Consider the following 11,488-nt stretch of genomic DNA (forward strand, 5'->3'; position numbering starts at 1 on the left):
CAACCCCTTGGGTGTTGCTCTCAGTGCCCCCAAACCAGGGAGTTATTTTTGAATTCCTGACTTGGGGGCAAGTTTTGGAAGCACAGAGACACAGTTTTACTCCAAGCAGAGCCCCCTGCAGCCAACAGTCCCCATTGGGCTACCAAATAGCCAATCACAGCCCTTATGTGCCATCCCCAAGGAATCCTTTTCCTGCTAGTGTGGCTCCCCAACACTTTTTATATCTGAGTGTGGCTCATGAGTTACAAAGGTTGGGGATCCCTTGTGTAAAGGGCAAGCAAAGCCTATTATTGGCCAACACTATGTCTAATGAGAGTAAAAATCCTATGGCTACACGTTGGTCTAAAGAGAATACAAATTCTATGATTGGCTAGAGGTTTGCCCAAAGAGAGTGTTAATCCTATGATTAGTTAGAAGTATGTCAAAATAGAGTGCAAATCCTATGATTGGCTAGAGGTTGGTCTATGGGATTTTACACACAGACTGTTTTATATACATTCTAAGTGAGTAAAAATGTATATATTGAATTTATATGTCTGTTTTTTGTCAGTTCCAAATGCAACCCTGTATTCTATTGCCTTCTAAATGCGCATCAAGCGCAAGAAAATGACGCATGTCACAGTGCTGGAATGTGAATGCCATAAAATACATCTCTAAACCAGGCACAATATAACGGAATCGATTGGCTGGTGCGTTTAGTTGCACCTCAAGCATGAAAATGCCTGTATGTAAGATATCATTCAAAATGGTTGTTTTCATTGATGGACAAATTGTACTTGTAAATGATCGTTTTAGGATAATCTTGGTCTTACGATAATGAAAAGATCCTTTCAAAATCTTAACATGTACGGTCAGCAATAGAGTACAGCTCCTACGATTGGCTAGAGGTTGGCCTAATGAGAGTGCAGGCCCTACGATTGGCTAGAGGTTGGCCTAATGAGAGTGCAGGCCCTACGATTGGCTAGAGGTTGGCCAAAGAGAGTTCAGGTGCTATGATTGGCTACAGGTTGGTCTAAAGAGAGTTGGTCTAAAGAGAGTGCAGGTCCTATGATTTGTTAGAGGTTGATCTACAGAGAGTGCAGATTCGATGACTGGCTACAGGTTGGTCTAAAGAGAGTTGGTCTAAAGAGAGAGCAGGTCCTATGATTTGTTAGAGGTTGATCTACAGAGAGTGCACATTCAATGATTGGCTACAGGTTGGTCTAAAGAGAGTTGGTCTAAAGAGAGAGCAGGTCCTATGATTTGTTAGAGGTTGATCTACAGAGAGTGCAGATTCGATGATTGGCTACAGGTTGGTACAGATCCTATGACTGACTAGGGGTTGGTCTAAAGAGAATGCAGATTCTATGTTTTGTTAGAGGTTGGTCTACAGAGAATGCAGATCTTATGACTGGATAGAGGTTGGTCTAAAGAGAGAGCAGATCCTACAATTAGCTAGAGGTTGGTTTAAAAAGAGCACAGATCCTATGACTGACTAGGGGTTGGTCTAAAAAGAGTGTAGATCTTATGATTGGCTAGAGGTTGGTCAAAAGAGAGTCCAGTAGTTTAGCCCCATAAACAGGCAGATAAGCTGTTGAATGGCTGAATGGCATATGGCCACCTTAACCCTGCTGACATTCTAATCAGCTGATGAACTGATTGACTAGTTGGGTCTAGTTCTGCCCACTTTAGAGATGGCTGCACACAGCTGCCCTGAGCAAAAACAGCCTCCCTTGGACCTTTTCTGGGCAGTGTATGAACTGGTTGGGGGTTAAAGCCACACAGGAGGCATGATGGGAAACATAAATTGGCTTCGGGGAAGATCTGACACCTGGGCATCTGGATGCTGAGTCTGGTTTTTGCCGAACATAAAGCCGTGTTTATCAGTCTAGGAATGTGGATTTTGCTTGAGGCCGTCCGGGCCTAAATACAGCTTGTGGGGTAATCCATACACATCATTAAATCTTTATGGCTTTTCCTAAATAGATATATTTCTCCCATTCTCCTGCCGTTCCTTCTATACACACATGTAACTACAATGCAAAAAACTGTGCCGCTCTGTCACAATTCAGTCACCTTGTTGCCCAGTATCCAGACTGTTTGGCCACTGTGTGGCACCTTCACTATGCAATGATACGTTCAATAGATTGTGTTGCTTGGGAAGTAGGTATAGTACAGGTAGAGGGTATGTGCCCTGCAGAACAGATGTACTATCTCTCAGTACTGGCTATGAGCAAATGTAGGGGGCTGTTCCTGCTGAATTGTGCTTAGTACAGGGGAATCCCTATGCTGCCATGGATTTATGGTATCTCTCTGTACAGGCTATGAGCAAACTTAGGGGGCTGTTCCTGCTGAATTGTGCTTAGTACAGGGGAATCCCTATGTGCCATAGTTTTATGGTATCTCTCTGTACAGGCTATGAGCAAACTTAGGGGGCTGTTCCTGCTGAATTGTGCTTAGTACAGGGGAATCCCTATGTGCCATAGGTTTATGGTATCTCTCTGTACAGGCTATGAGCAAACTTAGGGGGCTGTTCCTGCTGAATTGTGCTTAGTACAGGGGAATCCCTATGTGCCATAGTTTTATGGTATCTCTCTGTACAGGCTATGAGCAAACTTAGGGGGCTGTTCCTGCTGAATTGCATATATTAGCAAATGTAATAGAAATTGAAAGCAGATGCCCCCTGCACCACCAGAGGCGTGCCCCCTGTGTCTCAGTGGATTAGCACTGTACTCATGTTTGGATCAGGCAGCCATCGTCAGTCATCGGTCCCACCCCTCCTCGTCCCATCGTCTCCTAACAAATCATCACGCCGAGCCACTAATTGGAATACGATAACAAATAAACAGCTGGTGAATGACTGAAGGTGCCACAGACAGTCACTATTTATTGGGCTGGGGGGGCTGTTTGTGCCTCTGGGTACTGGGAATGCCAGGGGGGCTGTAAGGTGCCACAGACAGTCACTTTTTATTGGGCTGGGGGGGCTGTTTGTGCCTCTGGGTACTGGGAATGCCAGGGGGGCTGTAAGGTGCCACAGACAGTCACTATTTATTGGACTGGGGGGGGGGCTGTTTGTGCCTCTGGGTACTGGGAATGCCAGGGGGGCTGTAAGGTGCCACAGACAGTCACTATTTATTGGGCTGGGGGGGCTGTTTGTGCCTCTGGGTACTGAAAATGCCAGGGGGGCTTTAAGGTGCCACAGACAGTCACTATTTATTGGGCTGGGGGGGCTGTTTGTGCCTCTGGGTACTGAAAATGCCAGGGGGGCTGTAAGGTGCCACAGACAGTCACTATTTATTGGGCTGGGGGGGCTGTTTGGGCCTCTGGGTACTGGGAATGCCAGGGGGGCTGTAAGGTGCCACAGACACTCACTATTTATTGGGCTGGGGAGGCTGTTTGTGCCTCTGGGTACTGGGAATGCCAGGGGGGCTGTAAGGTGCCACAGACAGTCACTATTTATTGGGCTGGGGGGGGGCTGTTTGTGCCTCTGGGTACTGGAATGCCAGGGGGGCTGTAAGGTGCCACAGACAGTCACTATTTATTGGGCTGGGGGGGGCGCTGTTTGTGCCTCTGGGTACTGGGAATGCCAGGGGGGGCTGTAAGGTGCCACAGACAGTCACTATTTATTGGGCTGGGGGGGGGCTGTTTGTGCCTCTGGGTACTGGGAATGCCAGGGGGGCTGTAAGGTGCCACAGACAGTCACTATTTATTGGGCTGGGGGGTGGGCTGTTTGTGCCTCTGGGTACTGGGAATGCCAGGGGGGCTGTAAGGTGCCACAGACAGTCACTATTTATTGGGCTGGGGGGTGGGCTGTTTGTGCCTCTGGGTACTGGGAATGCCAGGGGGGCTGTAAGGTGCCACAGACAGTCACTATTTATTGGGCTGGGGGGCTGTTTGTGCCTCTGGGTACTGGGAATGCCAGGGCCTATTTTGGATCCCAGTCCAGACCTGCAACTGCTAAAAACTCTTTAGAAGCACCAAGATTTGGCAGTGTATTGGCCTATGTATGGGGCCTTCCCATTGGCCTGCGGTTGATGTGGCCCTTCCCTACAGTCCAGCATAGACCCCATTATGATCCGCACAGAGGAAATGATTTTTCAGTGAGTTTATTGATGTTTCAGAAGCCTCTTCTAAAGGAGGGATACTTACCCTTAAATATGTGCTGTATAAATACAGGGGCCTTTAATGTAGATAAAAGAGACTAATGGTTGGGCCAGATAATACAATGTGAGAGCGCAGAAGCAGATGAGAGACATTACAGGGAGGGGGCAATGAGGGAGATAATGGGGGGGGGGAGAGGAAAGTGATCTTGGTGAGGCAGCTGTGTGCCTATAAACTGACACTCACTGTATCTCCAGCGGGATCTACACGTGTTACACAGGATCATACGCCTCTTTATCTACCCATCTCTCTCCCAGGCCTCTGCTTCCATCATACATCCCCCCCCCGGGGGTATCTGTCAGTCTCCTAGAATGTCCCCCTTTGCCTTTCATTCAGTAAGGCAGTAATATATTACTTTTTGGCTGTAGCCAAACTATTAGCTGAACCAACAAGGGAAAAGGAATAGCTGCAAGTCTCACATTCCTTAGGTGCTATCTCCCCCTACAGGAAACAGTTTGAACTGCTTGTGTGCCTCAGTTATCATTTCATCATTTTCATATCTATTTCATTTTCATCACACACACTGACATTGTTGGGTCTGATGCATAATTTTCTCTAAGGCAGTCCTGCCCTGCTTTATGGCTGAGATTCTAGCTATCTGTATAACAGGGCATTCTGTCACAGTGGCACAGATCCTATCTGATCCCCCCCCATTGTAAGCAGCAGTCCTGCCCTGCTTTATGGCTGAGATTCTAGCTATCTGTATAACAGAGCATTCTGTCAGAGTGGCACAGATCCTATCTGATCCCCCCATTGTAAGCAGCAGTGATGCCCTGCTTTATGGCTGAGATTCTAGCTATCTGTATAACAGAGCATTCTGTCACAGTGGCACAGATCCTATCTGATCTCCCCATTGTAAGCAGCAGTCCTGCCCTGCTTTATGGCTGAGATTCTAGCTATCTGTATAACAGAGCATTCTGTCACAGTGGCACAGATCCTATCTGATCCCCCCATTGTAAGCAGCAGTCCTGCCCTGCTTTATGGCTGAGATTCTAGCTATCTGTATAACAGAGCATTCTGTCACAGTGGCACAGATCCTATCTGATCCCCCCCCCATTGTAAGCAGCAGTCCTGCCCTGCTTTATGGCTGAGATTCTAGCTATCTGTATAACAGAGCATTCTGTCACAGTGGCACAGATCCTATCTGATCCCCCCATTGTAAGCAGCAGTCCTGCCCTGCTTTATGGCTGAGATTCTAGCTATCTGTATAACAGAGCATTCTGTCACAGTGGCACAGATCCTATCTGATCCCCCCCATTGTAAGCAGCAGTCCTGCCCTGCTTTATGGCTGAGATTCTAGCTATCTGTATAACAGAGCATTCTGTCACAGTGGCACAGATCCTATCTGATCCCCCCATTGTAAGCAGCAGTCCTGCCCTGCTTTATGGCTGAGATTCTAGCTATCTGTATAACAGAGCATTCTGTCACAGTGGCACAGATCCTATCTGATCCCCCCATTGTAAGCAGCAGTCCTGCCCTGCTTTATGGCTGAGATTCTAGCTATCTGTATAACAGAGCATTCTGTCACAGTCGCACAGATCATATGAAAACCAGCAGAAAGGCAGTCAATTTGCCGGAAGCTAAAGATTAAGTGATTGTTCAGAGGGCTGGGAGTTCCTGGGTTACACCATGGGGGGTACTTGGTAACTAGAGAGGTGGCACAACATTGTTAGGTATTAAATAAAAAAAGAGTTTATTAGAGGTTATTCGCAGTACATGTAAATACTCATATATCAGGTCTCATGGGATCCACATTCCCAATGAACCTCAGTGCTTTCTGGCTGCTCAAAGAAAACCCATTATTATCTTGGCAGAGACAGTGCAAACCCATCCGCAGACAAACAAAGGATCTCAAGCCCAGGCTGTGCCACCTACAGCCCTCCAGCTCCCACTCCCATTGGTTCCACTGCATCTGGGGAGCTGCCTACAGACACCCCCACTTCTAGCAGTAAAGCAGTTTATGGAAAGGGGAAGCAATAGCAGTTAAATGGCAAGCTCACTCTGTGATTATGGGATGTACCCAGGAGAAACACACAGAGGTTTCTTTCTGCAGCCCGTGCCGAGCACAGAGTTGGCAATGACCAATCAAAATCCTCCATTAAGCGTTTTCATGTATTCAGTCTATGAGTTCATTTCTGTCATTAACAGTCACATTTCACAGAAATATAAATATGGCACCAGTGAGTGCAGGATTTCTTTTCCTGACGAGGCTGCTTAAATCATCCACTGATCCTGGTCTTGTTCAGCTCCTTCCATATCAGCCTGTAGAAAGGAGAGAAACTAAAATCAGCAAATGACACGGCCCAGGCACATATTATCAGGGGTTGCCATGCAATATCTTTCAGGGGATATTATAAATAATAGTACCTGTTGGACCCTCCCCTTTTGAATTTTTCTGTACTTCCTTCTTCTGGACTGCTCTCTTTCCCATGGTCACGATGGGAGGATAGGGCTTTGACCGAAAACCAGTACAAAGATTTCCCACTGCAGTGATACTTGTGCACTAAAGGAACTTCATGCTCTAAGAAACAACTTTATATTGATTTCCTGAGCTCAGAGAGTGGATTTTATTTAGCCATGTCCAAGGCCCAGCTCTTTACCATGGGAAAGAGAGCAGCCCTCTGCAGGAAGTACACAGAATCAGAGATAGAAATGGTCATTGCGCAAATATTGATTTATAAATGGATAAACCTGTACAAAAACCTTCATGTTTAAGAAGCACAATGGGACAATCCACTGGCCAATAACCTGCATTAGTTCCCACACCTTGTGTCTCAACCCTTGTAGATTGTAAGCTCTTTTGGGCAGGGCTCTCTTCACCTCTTGTATCGGTTACTGATTGCTTTATATGTTACTCTGTATGTCCCATGTATGTAACCCACTTATTGTACAGCGCTGCGGGATATGTTGGCGCTTTATAAATAAATGTTAATAATAATAATAATGTGTACACTAGAGGTCACTGGTTGGGCACAAAATCCATATTATAAGGATGCTTGACCAGTGGGCTGATAAAATTAACAGATCAGTAAAATTAAGATTTTTTTTTTATATTTCTGGGCAAATTGCATATGACTGTATACAATTGACTTTCCTACAAAGTGAAAAACACTGGGGAGAGCCAATTCGTTGTGACCAATGTTGTACAACTGGCCAGTAGCCGACAGTACGGGAGTATATCAGGCACACTGAGCTGTAGCACAGGCTGGGGGGGGGTGGGGCTAACAAATTGGCTCCATGTATAACTTCCTTACCGGTGAGGAGTCCCCTCCCCTACTCACCTCTATCTCACCATCATCTGGAGACTCATTATAATCATTCATTTCATCCATGTCCTGCATGTCCTCGTCATCCTCCGAATCTTCTTCGCTGTCCTCATCATCCTCGTCGTCTTCCTCTTCCTCCTCATCGTATGGCTAGAAACCCAGAGAAGGCACAAAAAGATGAGCTCTCATATCATACTAATCTAGAACACACTTATTATTCTGATGGCAGTATATCTTTAAAGGGCATGTTACATAGTTACATAGGGTTGAAAAAAGACCAGAGTCCATCAAGTTCAACCCTTCCAAGTAAACCCAGCACCCACAGCCTATACTTACCAATCTATACACTCACATACATAAACTATATATTCAACCATTAATATAAATGTAAACCCTACATTTTCCTACCATGTATAAACACTGGGCACATCTCCCCCACCCAAAACGTACCATTTATGCTTTGTATATCCCCTCCGTTTCCTCCACCACCACATTTTCCTAACACAAATAGCAGCTTTGACCCGGCGGCCATTTTCCCTGAGACACAAACATGTTTCTCCAGCAACTAGAGCAGAGTTTCTATAGAAACCAGCAATGCCATCTCTCCATTGGCTGCTAGACTGGAGGGTGTGTTCAGTAATCTGAGTGGAGAAGATCTGAGCATGCTCAGCAGCCAACAGCCAAAGTAAATTCCTAAGGGAGGGGGGTGAGTGAGTAAGAGGAGGAGGAATAATAAGTGATTAAGGGGATGCTGCAGCCTTACTATTAACCTGATTAATACTGATGACATTTTTTGTGGGGGGGGTGGGGTTTAAATGTCCTTTAAGAATATTCTGATTTCTAAAAGCAGCTACTAAAGCCTCAAGGGTGTAACGGCCTCCCAACTGCAATACAGTTTGTCAAAGTCGGGAAAGCAAACTGCGTTAAACATTTCATACCTCTGAAGCCGGCTTGCCGATAGGCACCAAACCATTGTCTTTTTCGGCTATGCTTTGCAGCTGTAATGAGAAAAAGGTTTCACTTCAAAAGCCCATCACTCATATATACACTCATCCTCACTGAACTGCACTAAATACAGGGGAATCCCTATGCCGCCATAGTTTTATGGTATCTTTCTGTACAGGCTATGAGCAAACTTAGGGGGCTGTTCCTGCTGAATTGTGCTTAGTACAGGGGAATCCCTATGCCACCATAGTTTTATGGTATCTCTCTGTACAGGCTATGAGCAAACTTAGGGGACTGTTCCTGCTGAATTGTGCTTAGTACAGGGGAATCCCTATGTGCCATAGTTTTATGGTATCTCTCTGTACAGGCTATGAGCAAACTTAGGGGCTGTTCCTGCTGAATTGTGCTTAGTACAGGGGAATCCCTATGTGCCATAGTTTTATGGTATCTCTCTGTACAGGCTATGAGCAAACTTAGGGGACTGTTCCTGCTGAATTGTGCTTAGTACAGGGGAATCCCTATGCAGCCATAGTTTTATGGTATCTCTCTGTACAGGCTATGAGCAAACTTAGGGGCTGTTCCTGCTGAATTGTGCTTAGTACAGGGGAATCCCTATGCTGCCATAGTTTTATGGTATCTCTCTGTACAGGCTATGAGCAAACTTAGGGGGCTGTTCCTGCTGAATTGTGCTTAGTACAGGGGAATCCCTATGCTGCCATAGTTTTATGGTATCTCTCTGTACAGCCTATGGGCAAACTTAGGGGACTGTTCCTGCTGAATTGTGCTTAGTACAGGGGAATCCCTATGCTGCCATAGTTTTATGGTATCTCTCTGTACAGCCTATGGGCAAACTTAGGAGACTGTTCCTGCTGAATTGTGCTTAGTACAGGGGAATCCCTATGCTGCCATAGTTTTATGGTATCTCTCTGTACAGCCTATGGGCAAACTTAGGGGGGCTTTTCCTGCTGAATTGTGCTTAGTACAGGGGAATCCCTATGCTGCCATAGTTTTATGGTATCTCTCTGTACAGCCTATGAGCAAACTTAGGTGGGCTTTTCCTGCTGAATTGTACTTTTACTTTTTTTTTTCCCAATTGGAGGCCAGCAAACCTCAAAAGAATTAAGATATCGCTTTACCCCAAAGACAAAGATACCTGGTTCATAAATGATTCATAAATAACTTTGCTGCCACTAACTGTAGTGGTTGACCTACCATGAAATATACACACTTACCCAGGCTTGGTGCTGCTGCTCCTGCTGCTGTAGCTCATTCTCATCCACACAAGGACGGTCCAAGTTAAACCACAGGGAATCTGTCACTTGGGGGAACAGGGATGGAAACAGCGTGGACATTCTCTGTGGAAAAGAAACCACGGTGGAGCATGAGAGACTGCAATATAAATCAATGGAGGGCACACTAACAAGCAATAATAGAGAATAAAGTAAGGTGCAAAAAAGCCCAAATATACCCCCATACAGGTAAATCCAAAGCATCAGTGGGTGCTAGTGGTACCCTAGGCTGGGAGATCCAGTGCCAGTGGGTGCTAGTGGTACCCTAGGCTGGAAGAGCCAGCGTCAGTGGGTGCCAGCGGTACCCTAGGCTGGGAGAGCCAGTGTCAGTGGGTGCTAGTGGTACCCTAGGCTGGGAGAGCCAGCGTCAGTGGGTGCCAGCGGTACCCTAAGCTGGGAGAGCCAGTGTCAGTGGGTGCTAGTGGTACCCTAGGCTGGGAGAGCCAGCGTCAGTGGGTGCTAGTGGTCCCCTAGGCTGGGAGAGCCAGCGTCAGTGGGTGCTAGTGGTACCCTAGGCTGGGAGAGCCAGTGTCAGTGGGTGCTAGTGGTACCCTAGGCTGGGAGAGCCAGCGTCAGTGGGTGCTAGTGGTACCCTAGGCTGGGAGAGCCAGCGTCAGTGGGTGCTAGTGGTACCCTAGGCTGGGAGAGCCAGCATCAGTGGGTGCTAGTGGTACCCTAGGCTGGGATAGTAGGGCCAGTGGGTGCTAGTGGTACCCTAGGCTGGGAGAGCCAGCGTCAGTGGGTGCTAGTGGTACCCTAGGCTGGGAGAGCCAGTGTCAGTGGGTGCTAGTGGTACCCTAGGCTGGGAGAGCCAGCATCAGTGGGTGCTAGTGGTACCCTAGGCTGGGATAGTAGGGCCAGTGGGTGCTAGTGGTACCCTAGGCTGGGATAGTCAGTGTCAGTGGGTGCTAGTGGTACCCTAGGCTGGGAGAGCCAGCGTCAGTGGGTGCTAGTGGTACCCTAGGCTGGGAGAGCCAGTGTCAGTGGGTGCTAGTGGTACCCTAGGCTGGGAGAGCCAGTGTCAGTGGGTGCTAGTTGTACCCTAGGCTGGGAGAGTCAGTGTCAGTGGGTGCTAGTGGTACCCTAGGCTGGGAGAGTCAGTGTCAGTGGGTGCTAGTGGTACCCTAGGCTGGGATAGTAGGGCCAGTGGGTGCTAGTGGTACCCTAGGCTGGGAGAGCCAGTGTCAGTGGGTGCTAGTGGTACCCTAGGCTGGGAGAGCCAGTGTCAGTGGGTGCTAGTGGTACCCTAGGCTGGGAGAGCCAGTGTCAGTGGGTGCTAGTGGTACCCTAGGCTGGGAGAGTCAGTGTCAGTGGGTGCTAGTGGTACCCTAGGCTGGGATAGTAGGGCCAGTGGGTGCTAGTGGTACCCTAGGCTGGGAGAGTCAGTGTCAGTGGGTGCTAGTGGTACCCTAGGCTGGGAGAGCCAGTGTCAGTGGGTGCTAGTGGTACCCTAGGCTGGAATAGTAGGGCCAGTGGGTGCTAGTGGTAGCCTAGGAATGGATAGCCTGGTTAGTAGGTGCCAGCAGCACCCTGGGCATGGATAGATATGGGATAGTATAACCGGGTCAGTGGGTGCACACTGGGTAAGGAGAGAGGGTGCCAGGGCTACACTGGGCTGAGATAACGTCATCTTTTCTATGATGTCAGTTACCAAGCAACATGCAGACACCGCCAATATCTTACCGATTCCACCACTCCTGCCTCCAGTAATATGGCCGCCAAGGTTTAAATAAAACTCCGCCCTCTCTCAGGCAAACCATAGATCGTTCTCACTTAGAGTGGGCCCTCGGGAATAGAGCGCCCCGGCCCTACAGCTCCGTTCCCCCCTCAGTCTCTATGATTGGTGAT

General features: G+C 47.8%; 1 protein-coding gene across 2 annotated transcripts; it reads right to left on the bottom strand.

The window, feature by feature from the left end:
* Nucleotides 1-5,809: 5,809 nt before the first annotated feature.
* On the bottom strand, nucleotides 5,810-11,461 carry anapc15 (anaphase promoting complex subunit 15). Of its 2 annotated transcripts, none has more exons than NM_001113848.1 (5): nucleotides 11,324-11,461; nucleotides 9,584-9,706; nucleotides 8,345-8,404; nucleotides 7,422-7,556; nucleotides 5,810-6,402 (listed from the first exon to the last, which is right to left on the bottom strand). In NM_001113848.1, exons 2-5 carry the CDS (start codon nucleotides 9,701-9,703, stop codon nucleotides 6,355-6,357), a joined length of 363 nt encoding a protein of 120 aa, NP_001107320.1. In that variant the 5' UTR covers nucleotides 9,704-9,706; nucleotides 11,324-11,461; the 3' UTR covers nucleotides 5,810-6,354. The 2 variants fall into 2 exon arrangements, with proteins under 2 accessions (NP_001107320.1, XP_012819698.1); XM_012964244.3 differs by lacking the exon at nucleotides 11,324-11,461 and adding an exon at nucleotides 11,292-11,319.
* Nucleotides 11,462-11,488: the final 27 nt, after the last annotated feature.

This window comes from Xenopus tropicalis, chromosome 6 (assembly GCF_000004195.4).
Source record: "Xenopus tropicalis strain Nigerian chromosome 6, UCB_Xtro_10.0, whole genome shotgun sequence".
Taxonomy (NCBI): domain Eukaryota; kingdom Metazoa; phylum Chordata; class Amphibia; order Anura; family Pipidae; genus Xenopus; species Xenopus tropicalis.

Bases quoted from the DNA above. Each gene is read 5' to 3' on its own strand.
- anapc15 (NM_001113848.1), bottom strand. From the start codon at position 9,703: ATGTCCACGCTGTTTCCATCCCTGTTCCCCCAAGTGACAGATTCCCTG. The intron at 8,405-9,583 runs GTAAGTGTGTAT...TTCTCATTACAG, and splicing joins AGCAGCAGCACCAAGCCTGG to CTGCAAAGCATAGCCGAAAA. The intron at 6,403-7,421 runs GTGAGTAGGGGA...TCCTTTCTACAG, and splicing joins CAGATGATGGTGAGATAGAG to GCTGATATGGAAGGAGCTGA.